The sequence below is a fragment of the Podarcis muralis genome, chromosome 3 (genome assembly GCF_964188315.1).
Source record: "Podarcis muralis chromosome 3, rPodMur119.hap1.1, whole genome shotgun sequence".
NCBI classification, from domain to species: domain Eukaryota; kingdom Metazoa; phylum Chordata; class Lepidosauria; order Squamata; family Lacertidae; genus Podarcis; species Podarcis muralis.
This window is the reverse complement of record NC_135657.1, coordinates 52,847,938-52,863,274: the sequence shown is the minus strand read 5'-3', so window position 1 is coordinate 52,863,274 and position 15,337 is coordinate 52,847,938. Positions and strand designations below refer to the sequence as shown.

The window sequence follows — 15,337 nt, the reverse complement described above, 5'->3', positions numbered from 1 at the left end:
GGAATGAGTGAGGAAACAATTGAGGATGTAGAAGCTTAGATTAATAGGTGTGCTATTTTACAAGATCAACATTGCAGAGTATAACTGGAGAAAACAAATCTGGTAAAATTTTAACACTACTAATTCCATTAAATTATAAACATTTAGCTTCTGATCTGTCTTCAACCATCTAATTCTTCCTTCTCTAACCCCACATATTATCAGGGGGGCATAAAGCAGGGGTGTAGTGTGGGGGTGCTGCTGGGAAGGAATAAAGATGTTTTTGTGGGTATTGTGGTATAATGAACACCTCAGACACATATTTAAGGCCCTTGTGGGGCCTTTAAACATATTAAATCATGTAGCAGAGTAACTTCATAGATTTTATTTCGAGAGCAAAGTTCAGATTCCCAATCAAATGCTGCAGTACAAAAAAGGAAAGCCAGTTACAGCAATATTAGAAAATAATTTCATTATCCGTTATTAATACATCCTACAGAAGTAGCAAACAATTGGATACTTCCCATTTGAAGACAAACACACATATATTAAACACACTTAACCACAAACCTGATATCCTATACATTTGGTGCAATGCATCTTTCCAGGGTATTTTTTGTTTTCCCTTTTTCCACTTTCAGCAGGACAAAAATCATGAAAGCTAACCCACTGTTCTTAGCAGCTGACATGCATTAGGAGTCCTCACGTTGTAGCGAACAAACATTTGCAAAATCGGCTGTTAGGAAGACTAAAACGAATTGCCTTTTACTCAAGGTTTTGGTAGGCTACAATATATGCAACAGCATTTAATCAAACACAGGGCAATATTCAATGGTGCCCATCCTCAAGACAAACAGATTTGCACTCCACAACAGGACTCCCCCTTTTGCACACCAACCTGATATTCTGTAGAGTGGCAACACCCCAGATGAGATTTGCAAGGGGGCTGCAAGTGGGAGAAGAGGAAGAGGAATTCTACTCATAGTCTATAAAATGCTCTGAGAATGCTGTTATTTTGGACTTTCCCTCTGAATTATGTACACCTTGAAACTCACTCGAAAGAGTAAGCAGCAAATCACATGTTATCAAAAGGAACCGGTTGTAATCCCATACTGATGTTTTATAAGGGATTGTATTCTTTCAGAACACTGGATAAAGGATTCCTGTTTTTGAAGAACAAGTGAGCAGTTTCACCAAATTAAGCAAACCTTGAGCTAAGAACTTTCTTTTGATGAGCTTGAATATTTTAAGTGGTGGCGCAATTAGCAAACAAACTGCTAGAAGTTACTACAAAAATGATCAAGGAATAACAGTGTTCTTTCTTTAATGATCTTGTACAAGATTTTGCTCTACTTTTTGCAAGCTGCATATCTCGAAGATACGTTTTCCCAGTTTATCACGTTCCAAATAGCTTTGAGATAGTCAGGTCTAACATTTTTATACTGGAGATAATATGCATGCTCCCATACATCAATTCCTAGAAGGGGAACAAGACCTAGAAAAGAAGAGAAATATTTATTTTTATTTCCTGCTCACAAGTAGGTTTTGATAAGAGGAAACAAGTAGGTTTCTTATCCAATCTGAAATGCAAGTGAAAGCAGGGAGTCCTTCTTTCTTTGCCCTGGTGAGCAGAACTGCTGGGGTCTGCTTTCATCTACCGCATAGCAAAAATTGTACTTTCAATTGTAGACAAGTTCCAGCAAGAGAAACTCACCTGTAGTCCCTTGAAGAGGATCCTGATTGGAACAGGCAGTCACCTGCAGTCGACCCTGTTCTTTATTAAAACCGAGCCATCCCCATCCTGAGCCTTGGACTCCAACTGAAAGAGTTGTCAACTTCTCCTTGAAGTTCGCAAAGGAGCCAAAATCACGCTTAATAGCTTCCATTAGCTCCCCTTAATAAATGAAAACAATAATAACAATTCACACACAGAGCACACTTCCATTTGATGTTCCAAAAAATCATTCATATGAATTCAGGAGGATAGGTACAGATGTAAATCTTACAATCATCAACAGAATGGAAGTCGGTTGCAGGATCACCAGTCCTTCATTTGCCAGTCTCAACCATAGGTAAGCGGTACCTCAGCACCAGCATTAACAGTTAACCCTAACATGCCTCCCTCTTAACCAATCTCTGATAAACATTCTGAAGCTGTTTAACAGGGAACTCCAGTTAGTGATAACCAGTTAACATGGATGATGCTAGAATACTTCCTGTGGCTACAGGAAGGGTGGGAGGAAAGCAAGGGCTGACTGGTGGGAGTGTGTGATCCTACAGCCTGCTGATAACCGCGTAACTGTGGTTAAGAAATCACCAGCACCAGCCCCGGATCTTTGCCTCGTCTCCGAATTCTACAGCATTTCAGTTTGAACACTGACTGCTGCAATGACTAATCAGCTGTGCCCCATAATGTATTCTGATTTTCCCTTTGAAAAGCATCTTATCATCCATAATGATCACAACCACTACCTAACACCACGACCCAGTATTACATCTAAATAGTTGTCCAGAGAACCAAGGGAACAGCAGATAACAGTGTGAAGCTCATGTGGGCAACAGCCTGTCCACAAGCTAAAGTGCAAACACCCATGCCATTTGGAAAAGGCTAAAATGGTGTCTTACGCCTACCATTACACTTTTCGAAGTGTTCTGCTTCCGAATGTCACATTTAGTGCCGTCAGTAACACACAGCCATTCATGCATTACGTTCATTGTTTTACAGACTGTGGTTCATCTGGAGGAGACAAACTGCAAGCCTAGTTTGGATGACACACTAAAACAAACCATAATGTAGCTCACAGCAGCAGCCACAAACTGTTCTCTGGGAAGCTGCATGTTCTCACTAAGCCGTGGTTTGCCTTAACGTTACATGCAAACTAAGCACTGTGTGCTTCAAACTTTTAAAAAAGCTTTTGATAAAGTGCCTCGTTGGCATTATATGCTGCTTGGAGGCTTCCCATAGTTATTAGGCTAGCCACTGCTAAGACAGAATGCTGGACAATAAAAAAAAAATTTGTGAGGCAGCAGTATGGGAGAAGGCCTTTTCTGTGGTGACTCCCAATTTCTGAAATACCTTTTCATCTGAGGTGTGCCTGACCCCATCTCTGTATCCTTTTCAAAGGGGGGAGGGTTATCAAGATGCAAGCTTTCTGCCCAGGTCTTTAGTGGAAGAGAATGCGATCTGATGTTTCCTACTGCTGTTGTTGACCTTGAATGCTATTTAACATGTTTTCATTGTTGGCTTCATGATAAGCATTACACACTTTATTTGCTGTCTTACGCTGTCTATCACCTACACTGGAACACAGACTAAAGATGCTATAATAAATGATACATTAGCATTTGGTCTGATCGAGTGGGGCTTTTCAAATGTCCTGTGCAACATTAAAATGCTTTGATTACAAACCTTTTGGTTCTCCTCCACCATTAGGAGAAAGGTTTGTCCAGAAGATAGTGTGATTAATGTGACCTCCACCATTGAACTTCAGAGCTGGCTGAAGAGACACCTGAGCAGTCACATCACCTGCAAAGAACAGAGAATTAAGTGCAACATCTCCAGTAAGCCTTAGCAGAGAACATTTTTTCCTTACCCCAGGAGGAGTCCACTTAGTTAAGAGTGTTAATTTGAATCAATGAATTGCAGCTTAGAAAAGAAAGTAAAAATACAAATAATGGATTAGGATCAAGACTGGCTGTTCCAGCAAAAGCTCCCAGATGGAGGAAAGAAGTGTATGAAGGAAATTTTCACTGATTCTTCTACTGTCTTCCCCCCTCTCAATTATCTTTCATGCTGTTTCAGAAAATTTCCACTTCTCCTGAGCAGTTGTTCAGGGGGTCACAGGGAGAAAGAGGAATTGACCGAACTTCCTCCTCTACTTCCTCTGACATGAACAGAATTCTGCCTACCATAACTCTGGATATTTTAAGAGTTGTGCCTTAACATATACACTAGTCTATATAAATCCACAACCTTTATACATATTTTGTGAGTGTGAATGTGTGTGTGTATATATATACACACACACACACACACCTTAAGCAAGGGTCCCAAAATTTTGGCTTGGCTGCATAGTCTGCCACTATTCAGTTGCCACCAGCCATTCCTCAAAGTCTCTTGGAACACATAGACCATGGGTCGGCAAACTAAGGCCCAGGGCCCAGATCTGGCCCAATCGCCTTCTAAATCTGGCCCGCAGATGGTCCGGGAATCAGCATGTTTTTACATGAGTAGAATGTGTCCTTTTATTTAAAATGCATCTCTGGGTTATTTGCGGGGCATAGGAATTATTTCATCCCCCCCAAAAAAATATAGCCCCCCCCCCCAAGGGCTGAGGGACAGTGGACCAGCCCCCTGCTGAAAAAGTTTGCTGATCCCTGACAGACAAATCAAGAGAGCAGGTCCATCTCCATTCATTTGCCTGGGGACTCTCAGGCAGTTTCTCCCTTTTTAAAGGAGGATATGGCAATACTAAAAATGCTTCTTCCTCCAGCCCAATTTATTTCCTTCTTTAGCATGTCCCCTTAAATGAGTTCATATTACAATAAAGATGTGAGGAATGGCAGCACTGACCCTTGAATTCCTTACATAAAACTGCTGAGTCCAAATTTCTACACCTACTCCCATAGGCTGGGGAACAATACTTAAAAATACTCCTTAATTCAGGCAAACTGTGACATGTGCTTCCCAACAGAATGTATATGCTGCAGGCGATCCTCAAGTCCAACTATGCTGCATCATTATGCTCCCTTCCAAACGAGTTGAGAAATTTGTACTTTCTGTGCTCTGGAGCTTCTGCAAAAGCTACAACTCCTGTCCCCAAGTCTTGCTTGGATCCCTCCAGTGCTGCTGAGCCAGGGACATCAGACTAGCTCCAAGGGACTACAGCTACCGCTTCCCTGTCCCAGCTGTGAGAAAGGGGCAGAAGAGTTTAAAATAAGAATGAGAGTACTTCTAGGCAGTATGAAAGCAGACACAAGGGACACCCTCTTTCATCTGCCTACCCCTCAAGCACAGTCCTAACAAATAACTCTACAATTCCATAATTCCTGGCAACTGCTGCTGGTATAGTTCCTTCTGTGCCATGAAGCCAGGATAGAGGAGAAGTCAGCAGCAGCATGCAGGAGTGTTGAACAAGGGGGGGGGGGGGGGAAATAAGCCTCAGAAATTTCCCAAGCCAGGGAAACAAGCAAGGATGCAGCTAAACTAGTGCTTGACATTCCCAGTCCTTTTCTTGAATGTTAGATTAAGTAAAGTGTGCATGCAGAGAATAGTGACGGAGGGCAAAAAGCTCACTGAAGAAGACTGGATCTTCAGGGGCAGAAGTTGTGCTGGCTTTACTGCACTGAGAAGCATAGATAAAAAGCCTACAGACAGGCTCACTACAATTAGCCAGGCCACATTTAGGCTCACTAGAGCTAGGGCAGCTAACATACAGGCATGTGTCTGATTAATATATAATCCACAAGTAAATCTGAACCGCTAAAGTTACAAATACTTGTTTAAAATACTTATACTCCATCCTAGCAGCTAATTTAAAATCTAAAGTAATAAACTTTAAAACACTTTTAAATTAGCAAGAAATCCCAATCAAATCATGTTAACAGCAGCCAGAAAAAAAGTTTTCAGCTTCTTTAAAAAATACACACCCCAAAGGCAAGGCACCCTGAGTAAGGTCCTATTCCTTGTTGTCACCTGTCTTATATTGGAAGATGGGGGCACTTCAGAGATGGTTTTAATACTGCTTTTTGCACTGAAGTATATTGGACATATTTTTGAACTAATATTTACACAACAAAAATGTGTGTGTACTTTATCAAGTTTAGGTTTCCTCTTTTTTAAAATTCAGAGTTTAAGATTCTGGAAACTGACAACTGTTTCATTTGATTTTTCAAAAGAGCCTTCCTGCATTACATTGCAACAGAATGCTCCTCTGATAGGAGAGCTGTTGTGCAACTCAACACAAACTGAGATTCAGTGTAACTTTAAACAACATTTGCTTTGCACCCACTGAGTGTAGATTTTCTGCTTCATGTAGTTTGAGTAGAATATTCTTGTATGTTGGACTAGGTATCTATTGACAGCACTCAGAAAGTGCTCTTGGATACAGCCTAAAAAGAAAGGGAGTGAACGGCCCATTTGCTTATCTTGAAGCCACCAGCCAAAAGGCATTCCTGTCTCTGCTCAATCATTAACTCTCATAGCAACAGTTATTTTCCTCCGTTCTTTCTCTGTAAAGCTTGCGAGGAAAATTACAGAGAAAAACTGTGTAGAGCCCTTTAGTCGTATATATACACTGTAGAAAAAAATAAAAACTTGAATTGCCTTCTTGAATACTCCACAATGTTGTTTTGAAAATGTATTGAACAGTGCAATCCTATATATAATTCCACAGAAGTAAATCCCAGTGATTTCAATCAGCTTTACTCTCAAGTAAATAGGTACAGGATTGCAACCAATGTAACTTGACATCCAACAGTTTACAGCTCTATTGAAACCGCATGGGCATTGCAGAGGGACAAGATACAGTGGTAACTCTGGATACGTACACCTCTGGTTGCGTATCCTTCGGGTTACGCACGCGGCAAACCCGGAGGTATTTTTCCAGGTTTTTCCTCGTGCGCACACGCAGAAGTGCTCTACTGCGCCACACGCATGCGCAGAACAGGCACCTCCAGTTGCTCCAGAACGGATCCCGTGAGCAACCGGAGGTACCACTGTATTCAAATCTGAACACAACAAATAATCTCAAATGTACAGCTCCATTCTACTGCCTTTCAAAGCAACCTATTACATTGCTGAACTCATTCAGACAGCCACATATACAGCAAGTCAACATGTGTTGCAATTCTTCAGCGTTTGCCTCTCAGCAGCTTCCCCTTGTATCATAGGTGTTTTAGTGTGAGAATGTGACACTACAGCAGTTTGGAAGAAAAACCATTATTTCTAACCTTATATATTTCTTTATCATTTCCCAGCCTTAAGCCTCCTTATAAGGCTCTGAAATACTAACTGGACTCAGCAGAAATGCACCACATTTTAAAACAGCCTATAGCTCTTGAGTTTAAAATTAGTATCACAAAGTTCCATGGACTTCCCATTTAATCACATTAGTATTAATGGAAAACTCTGGAGATTTCATTAAAATCTCAACCTTTGATAAGAAATTACATTTTAAATGTAACTGCAAGGTATAAACGTTGCTTTAGATACACCATAGTTTCAGCCACAAAGAACAATGCAATTCAGCCTTAACTCTAAAATTCAACAGAAAATAGATAGTAAAGGTAAAGGTACCCCTGCCCGTACGGGCCAGTCTTGACAGACTCTGGGGTTGTGCGCCCATCTCACTTAAGAGGCCAGGGGCCAGCGCTGTCCGGAGACACTTCCAGGTCACGTGGCCAGCGTGACATCGCTGCTCTGGCGAGCCAGCACCAGCGCAGCACAAGGAAACGCTGTTTACCTTCCCGCTAGAAAGCGGTCCCTATTTATCTACTTGCATCTGGGGGTGCTTTCGAACTGCTAGGTTGGCAGGCGCTGGGACCGAGCAACGGGAGCGCACCCCGCCGCGGGGATTCGAACTGCTGACCTTTCGATCGGCAAGCCCTAGGCGCTGAGGCTTTTACCCACAGCGCCACCCGCGTCCAATAAATATGACTAATAAGTTTTAGTACAGACATCTTTCTAGTTACAAAGCTTCAAATCTCATAACTATTAATTCTGAGATCCTACGGCAGGCGTCTGAAATGTTTTCTGGAGCTTAAGGTGTAAACTATAGCCCCCCTGCACTGCTGCTGGCCACTTTATGAAAACTTGGCCTGTGTCTCAAATAAGTACAGTGGTACCTCGGCTTAAGAACTTAATTCGTTCTGGAAGTCCATTCTTAACCTGAAACTGTTCTTAACCTGAGGTACCACTTTAGCTAATGGGGCCTCCCGCTGCTGCCACCGGAGCACGATTTCTGTTCTCATCCTGAGATAAAGTTCTTAAACCGAGGTACTAATTCTGGGTTAGTGGAGTCTGTAACCTAAAGCCGAGGTACCACCGTACTAACTTTAGCACAAGAGCCAACATGTGGGCACACACTGACAGACATGTAACACAGATATACAGTTACCCATACCTTTTGCCAAGGCCTCTTTGTATTTTTCTTCAGCAACATTCAGATTATTTACATACGCAGCATGGTGTTTACTGTGGTGAAGTTGCATAATTTCTGCACTTATGTGAGGTTGCAGGGCCCCATAATCATAAGGGAGGTCAGGAAGAGTATGCTTTTGTCTAGATGCCAGACACCCAAGAGGTGCAATCAGTTTACTGCTATTTCTGGAAGAGAAGGAAACAAAAAAAAAATATTGTAGGATTCTTATTTTGCTGTATTATTTGACCAGCCAAATGCTTCATAATTTCTTCTTTTAAAATGTTAACTTATCCTCACAGCTATCTTCATTACCACTAGCCCCACTTAACTAAACCGAGGCTGAAAGGGCCTTGAACTTAAGTAACCCACACGCAGACATCACAATCCCAATATCCTTGAACGCACTGGCTGTTAATTACAACTTCTGTTATTCTAACATTGAGGAACACCAAATAGAAGCATCAATGGCAAATTGCTGAAATACATTTGGGGTGGAGACTGAAACAGAGAGAAAATGAGCAAGCAATGGTGCAATGGATTGCCAACCCTCCCCCCCCCAGGCACCCACCCCCTTTTTATTTTTACTGTTTTTGCCAAGTGCATAAAGGCTGAATGTGCACAAGTTAAATGCATGTAAATGCCTGAACTGAAATCTTTAAAGGGGGGGGGGGGTGACACACACACACACACACACACACACACACACACACACCAGGTGGGCAGTGAACAGCCAAGTAGGAGCAACACTTGCAGAAACATTTCATCAGTAACACCGCTGTGTTGACAAGAGAATCTGGCTAAGTAGGTCACATAGTTCTTCTAGAGAGAACACAAGAATTTCTACTTAACAGCTTACCCCTTCAGCATAAAGTATCACTGGGATCATACTGTATTTAAAACTCACTTCACTTGTTTGTCTTGTGGCGCAACTCTTTTTAACCTCTTCAGTACAGTATCTCTAACTGGAGATACTAACTGCATTGCCCTTTCACCAGATAAGGCTGCATTTATACATAAATTAATTACAGAAGAACAAGAGTATGTAAACTCCCCACAAAAAAAGATTGGGAAATTAAGTTAATGGAATATGCAGAGATGGCCAAATTAACAGGCAGACTCAGAAATGAGGACAGTAACAAATTTAAAAATGAATGGGAAATTTATATTGTATATATGTCAAAGCACTGTATACACGTTGATACATCAGCAGGATTCTAAAAAACATCTGCAATATTATAATAATAGATAAAAAAAGATACAAATGGAGGGAAATATGACTAGGACATGCATGAATTAACAATGAAATAATGGAACTATGGAGAGGGGAGAGGGAAGTCAAGGGATTGTAGAAATCCCATATTTCACTATTGTATTGATTCTATAAACAGTATGTAAAATGATACAGTTGATTTTAATTATTATTTTTTCTTAATGATTGCTGTTGTAAGATGTTTGATATAATAAAAACTAATAAAACATATAGTTAAAGCCATGGTTTCCCCAGTAGTGATGTATGGAAGTGAGAGCTGGACCATAAAGAAGGCTGATCGCCAAAGAATTGATGCTTTTGAATTATGGCGCTGGAGAAGACTCTTGAGAGTCCCATGGACTGCAAGAAGATCAAACGCATCCATTCTTAAGGAAATCAGCCCTGAGTGCTCACTGGAAGGACAGATCGTGAAGCTGAGGCTCCAGTACTTTGGCCACCTCATGAGAAGAGAAGACTCCCTGGAGAAGACACTGATGCTGGGAAAGATGGAGGGCACAAGGAGAAGGGGGCGACAGAGGACGAGATGGTTGGATAGTGTTTTCGAGGTTACCAGCATGAGTTTGACCAAACTGTGGGAGGTAGTGGAGGACAGAGGTGCCTGGCGTGCTCTGGTCCATGGGGTCACGAAGAGTCAGACACGACTAAACAACTAAACAACAACAACAAAATTTTTAAGAGTATGTAAACTCACCCTGCAAGCTGTACAAAACCCTGAATAACAGGGAATCAGCTTCTTGGTCACACAGTCACTCCTAGAGCAGTCACATCCCCAACAGATGGGGGAAACGTTTTAATATTCTTTAACAAAGCTAAATTACAAGCTGCCGCTGACAAACAGAACGGGCTTAAACGCTTAGCCCTTAATGCGAAAGGTGTACGAGTTCAAATTTACCGGAAAACCCTTTTTCCTAATCCCAGCTATAAATGACTTCACTCCCCCAAGAAGTTTATGAGCATTCTGCAGTTCCCCACTCAATGTTAGCTTCACAACAACCCCCTGAGGTAGGCCGAGTGTGCGCAACTTGCCCAAAGCAAGCAGCCCTGTGGCCTCCACGGCTGGAAAGGGAGCTTTGCCCGAGTCCTCGTGCAATAATAGGCCAACCAAGCACCACATTAAGCGCATATTATGGGGCTCCCACTTTTATGCATTTGGCGGGCGAACTCCTGCATGAGATTCCTGGCTCGAAATGGGGCCCGCTTCCCCCTCGTTCCCCTGACTCCAGGGCGCCAAGTCTCGCCCTTCCCTTGTTCACCTCCCTCTTCTGTCCCGCCCGCTGCTCCGCCTCTCCTTTGCCCCGAGAGGGCCCACCACGCCGTGCCCTTGGCCAGAGGCAGCTCAAGGGCTTCCGAGCGACCCCGCCGCCGGACTCTCACCTGCAGCCGCCCGGGGAAACCAGCCGGCAGAGCAGCATCATGGAGGCGCCGCTTGGAGCAGGAGCAGCAGGAGAAGCGCCAAAGGACACGGCCGCGCTCTGCGCCCCAGTAGCCGCGCTCACCTCGCCGTCTGGTGGCCTCGTTCCGCGAAACGCCTGCGCGGCTCCTCCTCTCCCGGCTGCCGCTGCCTGGGGCGGGGAGACGCCTCTCCGCCCGCCAATAATGAAGAAGCGGCGGGCCGAGGCGTTGACGCGGGCGAGGCAAGGGCAACTTGGCCTCGGCGCGCTATGAAATAAAGCGGCCTTCGCGACAAGGCTGCGTCTGCTGCGCAGCTCTGGCCTTTGCTCCTAAGGGGGCCGCCGGGAGAGCCTGCCTCCTTCGGACAGGCTTGCGAGCGACGGCGCTGCGGCGGGCCTCTTCCATTAGGAGCAGCGCGGGAATTTCCATAAAAGTGCCTTTGGATGTTGCGAAACCAAAGCAGAATGCATCTCCATGCAAAAATTGGATTCTCTTACTGCACATTTAAAACCAGTACTTGGGCCGTAGAGAGGTGGTCTGCTCACGATTGACATGTCTCCACAGTCTCTTGTCAAATAGCTGACAAGAGCTGACTCGGTTAGTGTCAGAAACCAAGGTGGTGGTAGTATTTCTATCCCCAATTCGCCTCTGTACTGGAACTCTTGCCTGTCCCATAGTGGCCTCCAGGGCTGCTTCTCCCTAAGGACACCTCCTCCCCCCCTTTAGGGGCTCCTACTCCTTGCACAGCACCCAGCGGCTAATAATATCGCTTATAAGAATACAAACTACATAAGGACGCGCCATGAAAAACACCTCTAATACTTGTCGCAGTCAATTCTTCATCGCTGGCTGGCAGAAAATACAATGGTTTACCTTTTGTAACTTATTAATGGCTGGTTTTTTAAATGCAGAATTTGAACTAAATGTACTAATGGAGAATGACAAACAGGATTACTGATCTATTTTAAATAGTAGGCAGGTGTCCAACCACAAGATAGTCTGAGAGAGGGTCCCTTATCCTCCAGAAAAAGGACTGGTGGGAACATCCATACATGGACCTAGCCAAGGGCAGCAGGGAGGGGCAGCTGCCCCATCAATAAAAATCAATACAATATATAGCTGAGGCTCTGCCCCCCCCCCCTAACAAAAATCCTGGCTACATCCATGCATCCATATAGAACTTACAACCTCAAGATTTTAGGGAGGAAATCCTAGTGAGTCATTCTAGAGTTCTTTGGGAAATACTATCCAAGGAAAAGAGAATAACCTCCAGAAAAATAACTTGGAGGAACCCAATTTCACCCTGATGCTGTAGAGCTTTTACACTGACCTCTGGGGAGAAAGACAGCAAGAGACCATCCACTTTGGAATTAATGAGTTTTAAAATATACTTGATAGCCCATCCACTGACAGGGCAAAACAAGGCAGATTGTAGAACATAATAGCTGAAGAGCCATAGGGGAAAATGCATGTGCCAGACAGATGCCTTCTACAGGTATGCCAATATGAGAAGCCAAGGTGGCAGAGTTGAGAGTATAGAATGGTAAATTAGAACATAGTGTGCAATGTGCGTAACAGAAACAGGAAGGAGACGAACCAGTGGGATACGATTATCTGAATACAAATTTAGCAAGGAAGAGCATACTGAATGGTGTCACTGTATGTCAAGGTGGCCATAGGGTCACAACAAATTATAAATCTCAGACAAGGCAGACTCCCCTCACAAAATCACTTTAGGTGAGAATATCAAGTAATATTGCCATCCTGACCAAATTGTCTTGGGTGATTATGGTGGAGAGAGTGTAAAATCAAGCAGGCACCCAACGTTGGTAGTGTGCTAATGGGCAACAACTCTCACATAAATCTAGTATGTTCTGGTCACGAGGTAGATTCTAGATACCCTAAGGACTGTGACCTAGAACAGTTGGTCATGGAACCAAACAGGTGAAGTGACTCTGGACTTAAAGTGTCACCCAAGACCTGGTGCAAGGTATGTTCTTAAATCATTTGGAAACTGACCAGTGCTCTCAATTTCTACGTATAAAAATGGACAACTGCCAAGCAAGTCCAATGCAATCCCATTTGATTTCAAGAGGAAACTTTCCACAAGGATTGGTAAAAAGGAAGTTGAAAGTCACAAGAAGGTCAAATCTCTCCAGGCAGCTTGGGAGCTGTTCACAAGCACACTAAGCCTAGCTGGTATAGCACACATCAGGAAAGGCACCACCAAGGCCAAGAGGATGCCAGCATGGTTAACCAAGTCAAGAAGCTTTTAGAAGGCGGCTTCCTTCAGAAAATAAAAGTGTTGCCCAACTGAGAACACAGAGCTTTGATAAAGAAATGGAAGCAGACAATGGGGGATGCAGAAGAGAGATATGAGCGACACCTCCCTTTAAAGACTTAAGTCCAACAATAAGCACATTTTAAAATATACCAGAAGCTAGGCAGGCAATGGAACTGTGACTTATCAGGACTGGGGGCGGGGGGGGGGGCGGTTTCCCTACTGGCAGACCCCCTTTAATAGTTTCTCAGAAAGGAATCTGGATAGGCCAACAGGCCAATCCTACCTGGGGGGGGGGGGGGAGAGAAACTAGGCTGTCTAGATACCTTTTTATACTAATGAAGTTGTCAATGTATTTAGAACGGGGTAGGGTAAGTAAAAGATTGGGCAACAAATCACACTTTCAAACAGTCAAAACTACATTAGCTAGTTAGGTTGTACTTGCTTGAGGAGGCTTTGATTTCAAGAGCACGTGCAGAGTGCCTTGCAGGGAAGAGACTTTGAGAAAGGGCAAAGCTTTACATTGTATCTGGTTGGATGGCTCCACGGAGACAAATTTATAGCCAGGAAAAGCCAACCCCCTTCCTTAGAATATATGTGAGCAACTGGAGAAAGAATATCCATTTCTGATCACGCAAGTGATCAGAAGTAGTCAGTCAGATTCATACTGAAGAGGCTGGTTCCACCTTAATGATTCTGGACTTCTATTACAAAAGAACTAGCTAGTTTAGAGGAAATATATATATAAAATGTCCAGTAGCACCTTAAGACCAACTAAGTTTGTTCTTGGTATAAGCTTTCGTCTGCATGCAGATGAAAGAAGTGTGCATGCACACGAAAGCTTATACAGTGGTACCTCTGGATACGAACGGGATCCATTCCGGAGCCGAACGCAACCCGCGTCTGTGCATGATGTCATTTTGACTGTCTGCGCATGCGCGAGCGGCAAAACCTGGAAGTAATGCGTTCCGTTACTTCCAGGTCACCTCGAGCGCAACCCGAAAACGCTCAACCTGAAGCAACTTCAACCCAAGATATGACTGTACCAAGAACAAACTTAGTTGGTCTCTAAGGTGCTACTGGAAGACAAAAGTGCCTGGCGTGGTCTGGTCCATGGGGTCACGAAGAGTCAGACATGACTAAACGACTAAACAACAACAAGGTGCTACTGGACATTTTTTTTTGTTTAGAGGAGTTAGCCTACTACTAAAATAATACAAAAGATTTAAACTTGAGACGAAATTCAAGATACTGCTTCCTCAAAGGTTCTGAATGTGAGGCACTCTAGGGGTTACTGTTGGTAGTTACCAAATTGACTGAAATAACCATTGCCAAGTATCAGTGACTCTATACAAACCTATTGTGCAACCACACTTTGAATACTGTGTACTTTTCATCACTCCATTTCAAAAAGCTTACGGTAGGGTTGTAAAATATGCATTAATCGGCAAATGAAATAAGAGGATTGAAGCAACATAGGAAGGAAAGTTTCATTTGGAGCTTTTTAGCTTAGCAAAAAGGCCACGGGGTGGGTGGAATTAACATGTATAGAGATAATAAATGGTGTGGACTAAGTGGATAGGGTGTTTTCTTTTTCATAATATCAGAATCCAGTGTCATCCACTGAAGGTGGATTTTGAAAGGGTTTAAGTTAAATGCTTCTGCAACACACAAATCATGAACGAGGTCTGGAAAAGCCATATGTAATTGCATGCCAATGTATGGAAGATTGCACTAGGGTTTCAGAGTTTTTGCTTTGGTACTGTGTCAGATTGAAGCATAAAGGAGTTTGACATGTAGATGTGAGGCACCTTGGAAACAAAATCCTACCTCTTCCAATCATTTTCACAAAGCATAGCAAAAATTGTACTATGACAGTGTTTGACATATCCATTCTAGTTAAATGCACTTAAAGAGGATGGTTGATGTTTAAACCAGCAATTCAGAATTCCAATTCTCCCACAGAAAATGTGTGCTTAGATGTCCTCCGTATCCCATGATAAGCACACCTATGGATTTCCACTATGGAAAATTTTCAGTCACTTCATTTAAGCACATTCCTGAGGCAACTATATTTTTTGTCAATACTTCATGACCACAGCAAAATGTACCAGTTGCATTTTTTAAAAAAAGTTTCAGTGGCAAGAGCTGTACATTCACTATGAGAAATGGGCCACCTACTGTATACTGATAAGAGCACCATAAAGCTTAAATGACTTTCAAGTACATGCTTTTACCTATTACAATGAAGACTGCATATTATAATGAAGGGTT

General features: G+C 43.1%; 1 protein-coding gene across 1 annotated transcript; it reads right to left on the bottom strand.

Moving 5' to 3' along the window:
- Nucleotides 1–349: 349 nt before the first annotated feature.
- On the bottom strand, nt 350–10,931 carry SOD2 (superoxide dismutase 2). Its single transcript, XM_028723816.2, has 5 exons — nt 10,765–10,931; nt 8,103–8,305; nt 3,389–3,505; nt 1,694–1,873; nt 350–1,474 (listed from the first exon to the last, which is right to left on the bottom strand). The coding sequence occupies exons 1-5, from the start codon at nt 10,803–10,805 to the stop codon at nt 1,329–1,331; spliced, it is 687 nt and encodes a 228-aa protein (XP_028579649.2). The 5' UTR covers nt 10,806–10,931; the 3' UTR covers nt 350–1,328.
- Nucleotides 10,932–15,337: the final 4,406 nt, after the last annotated feature.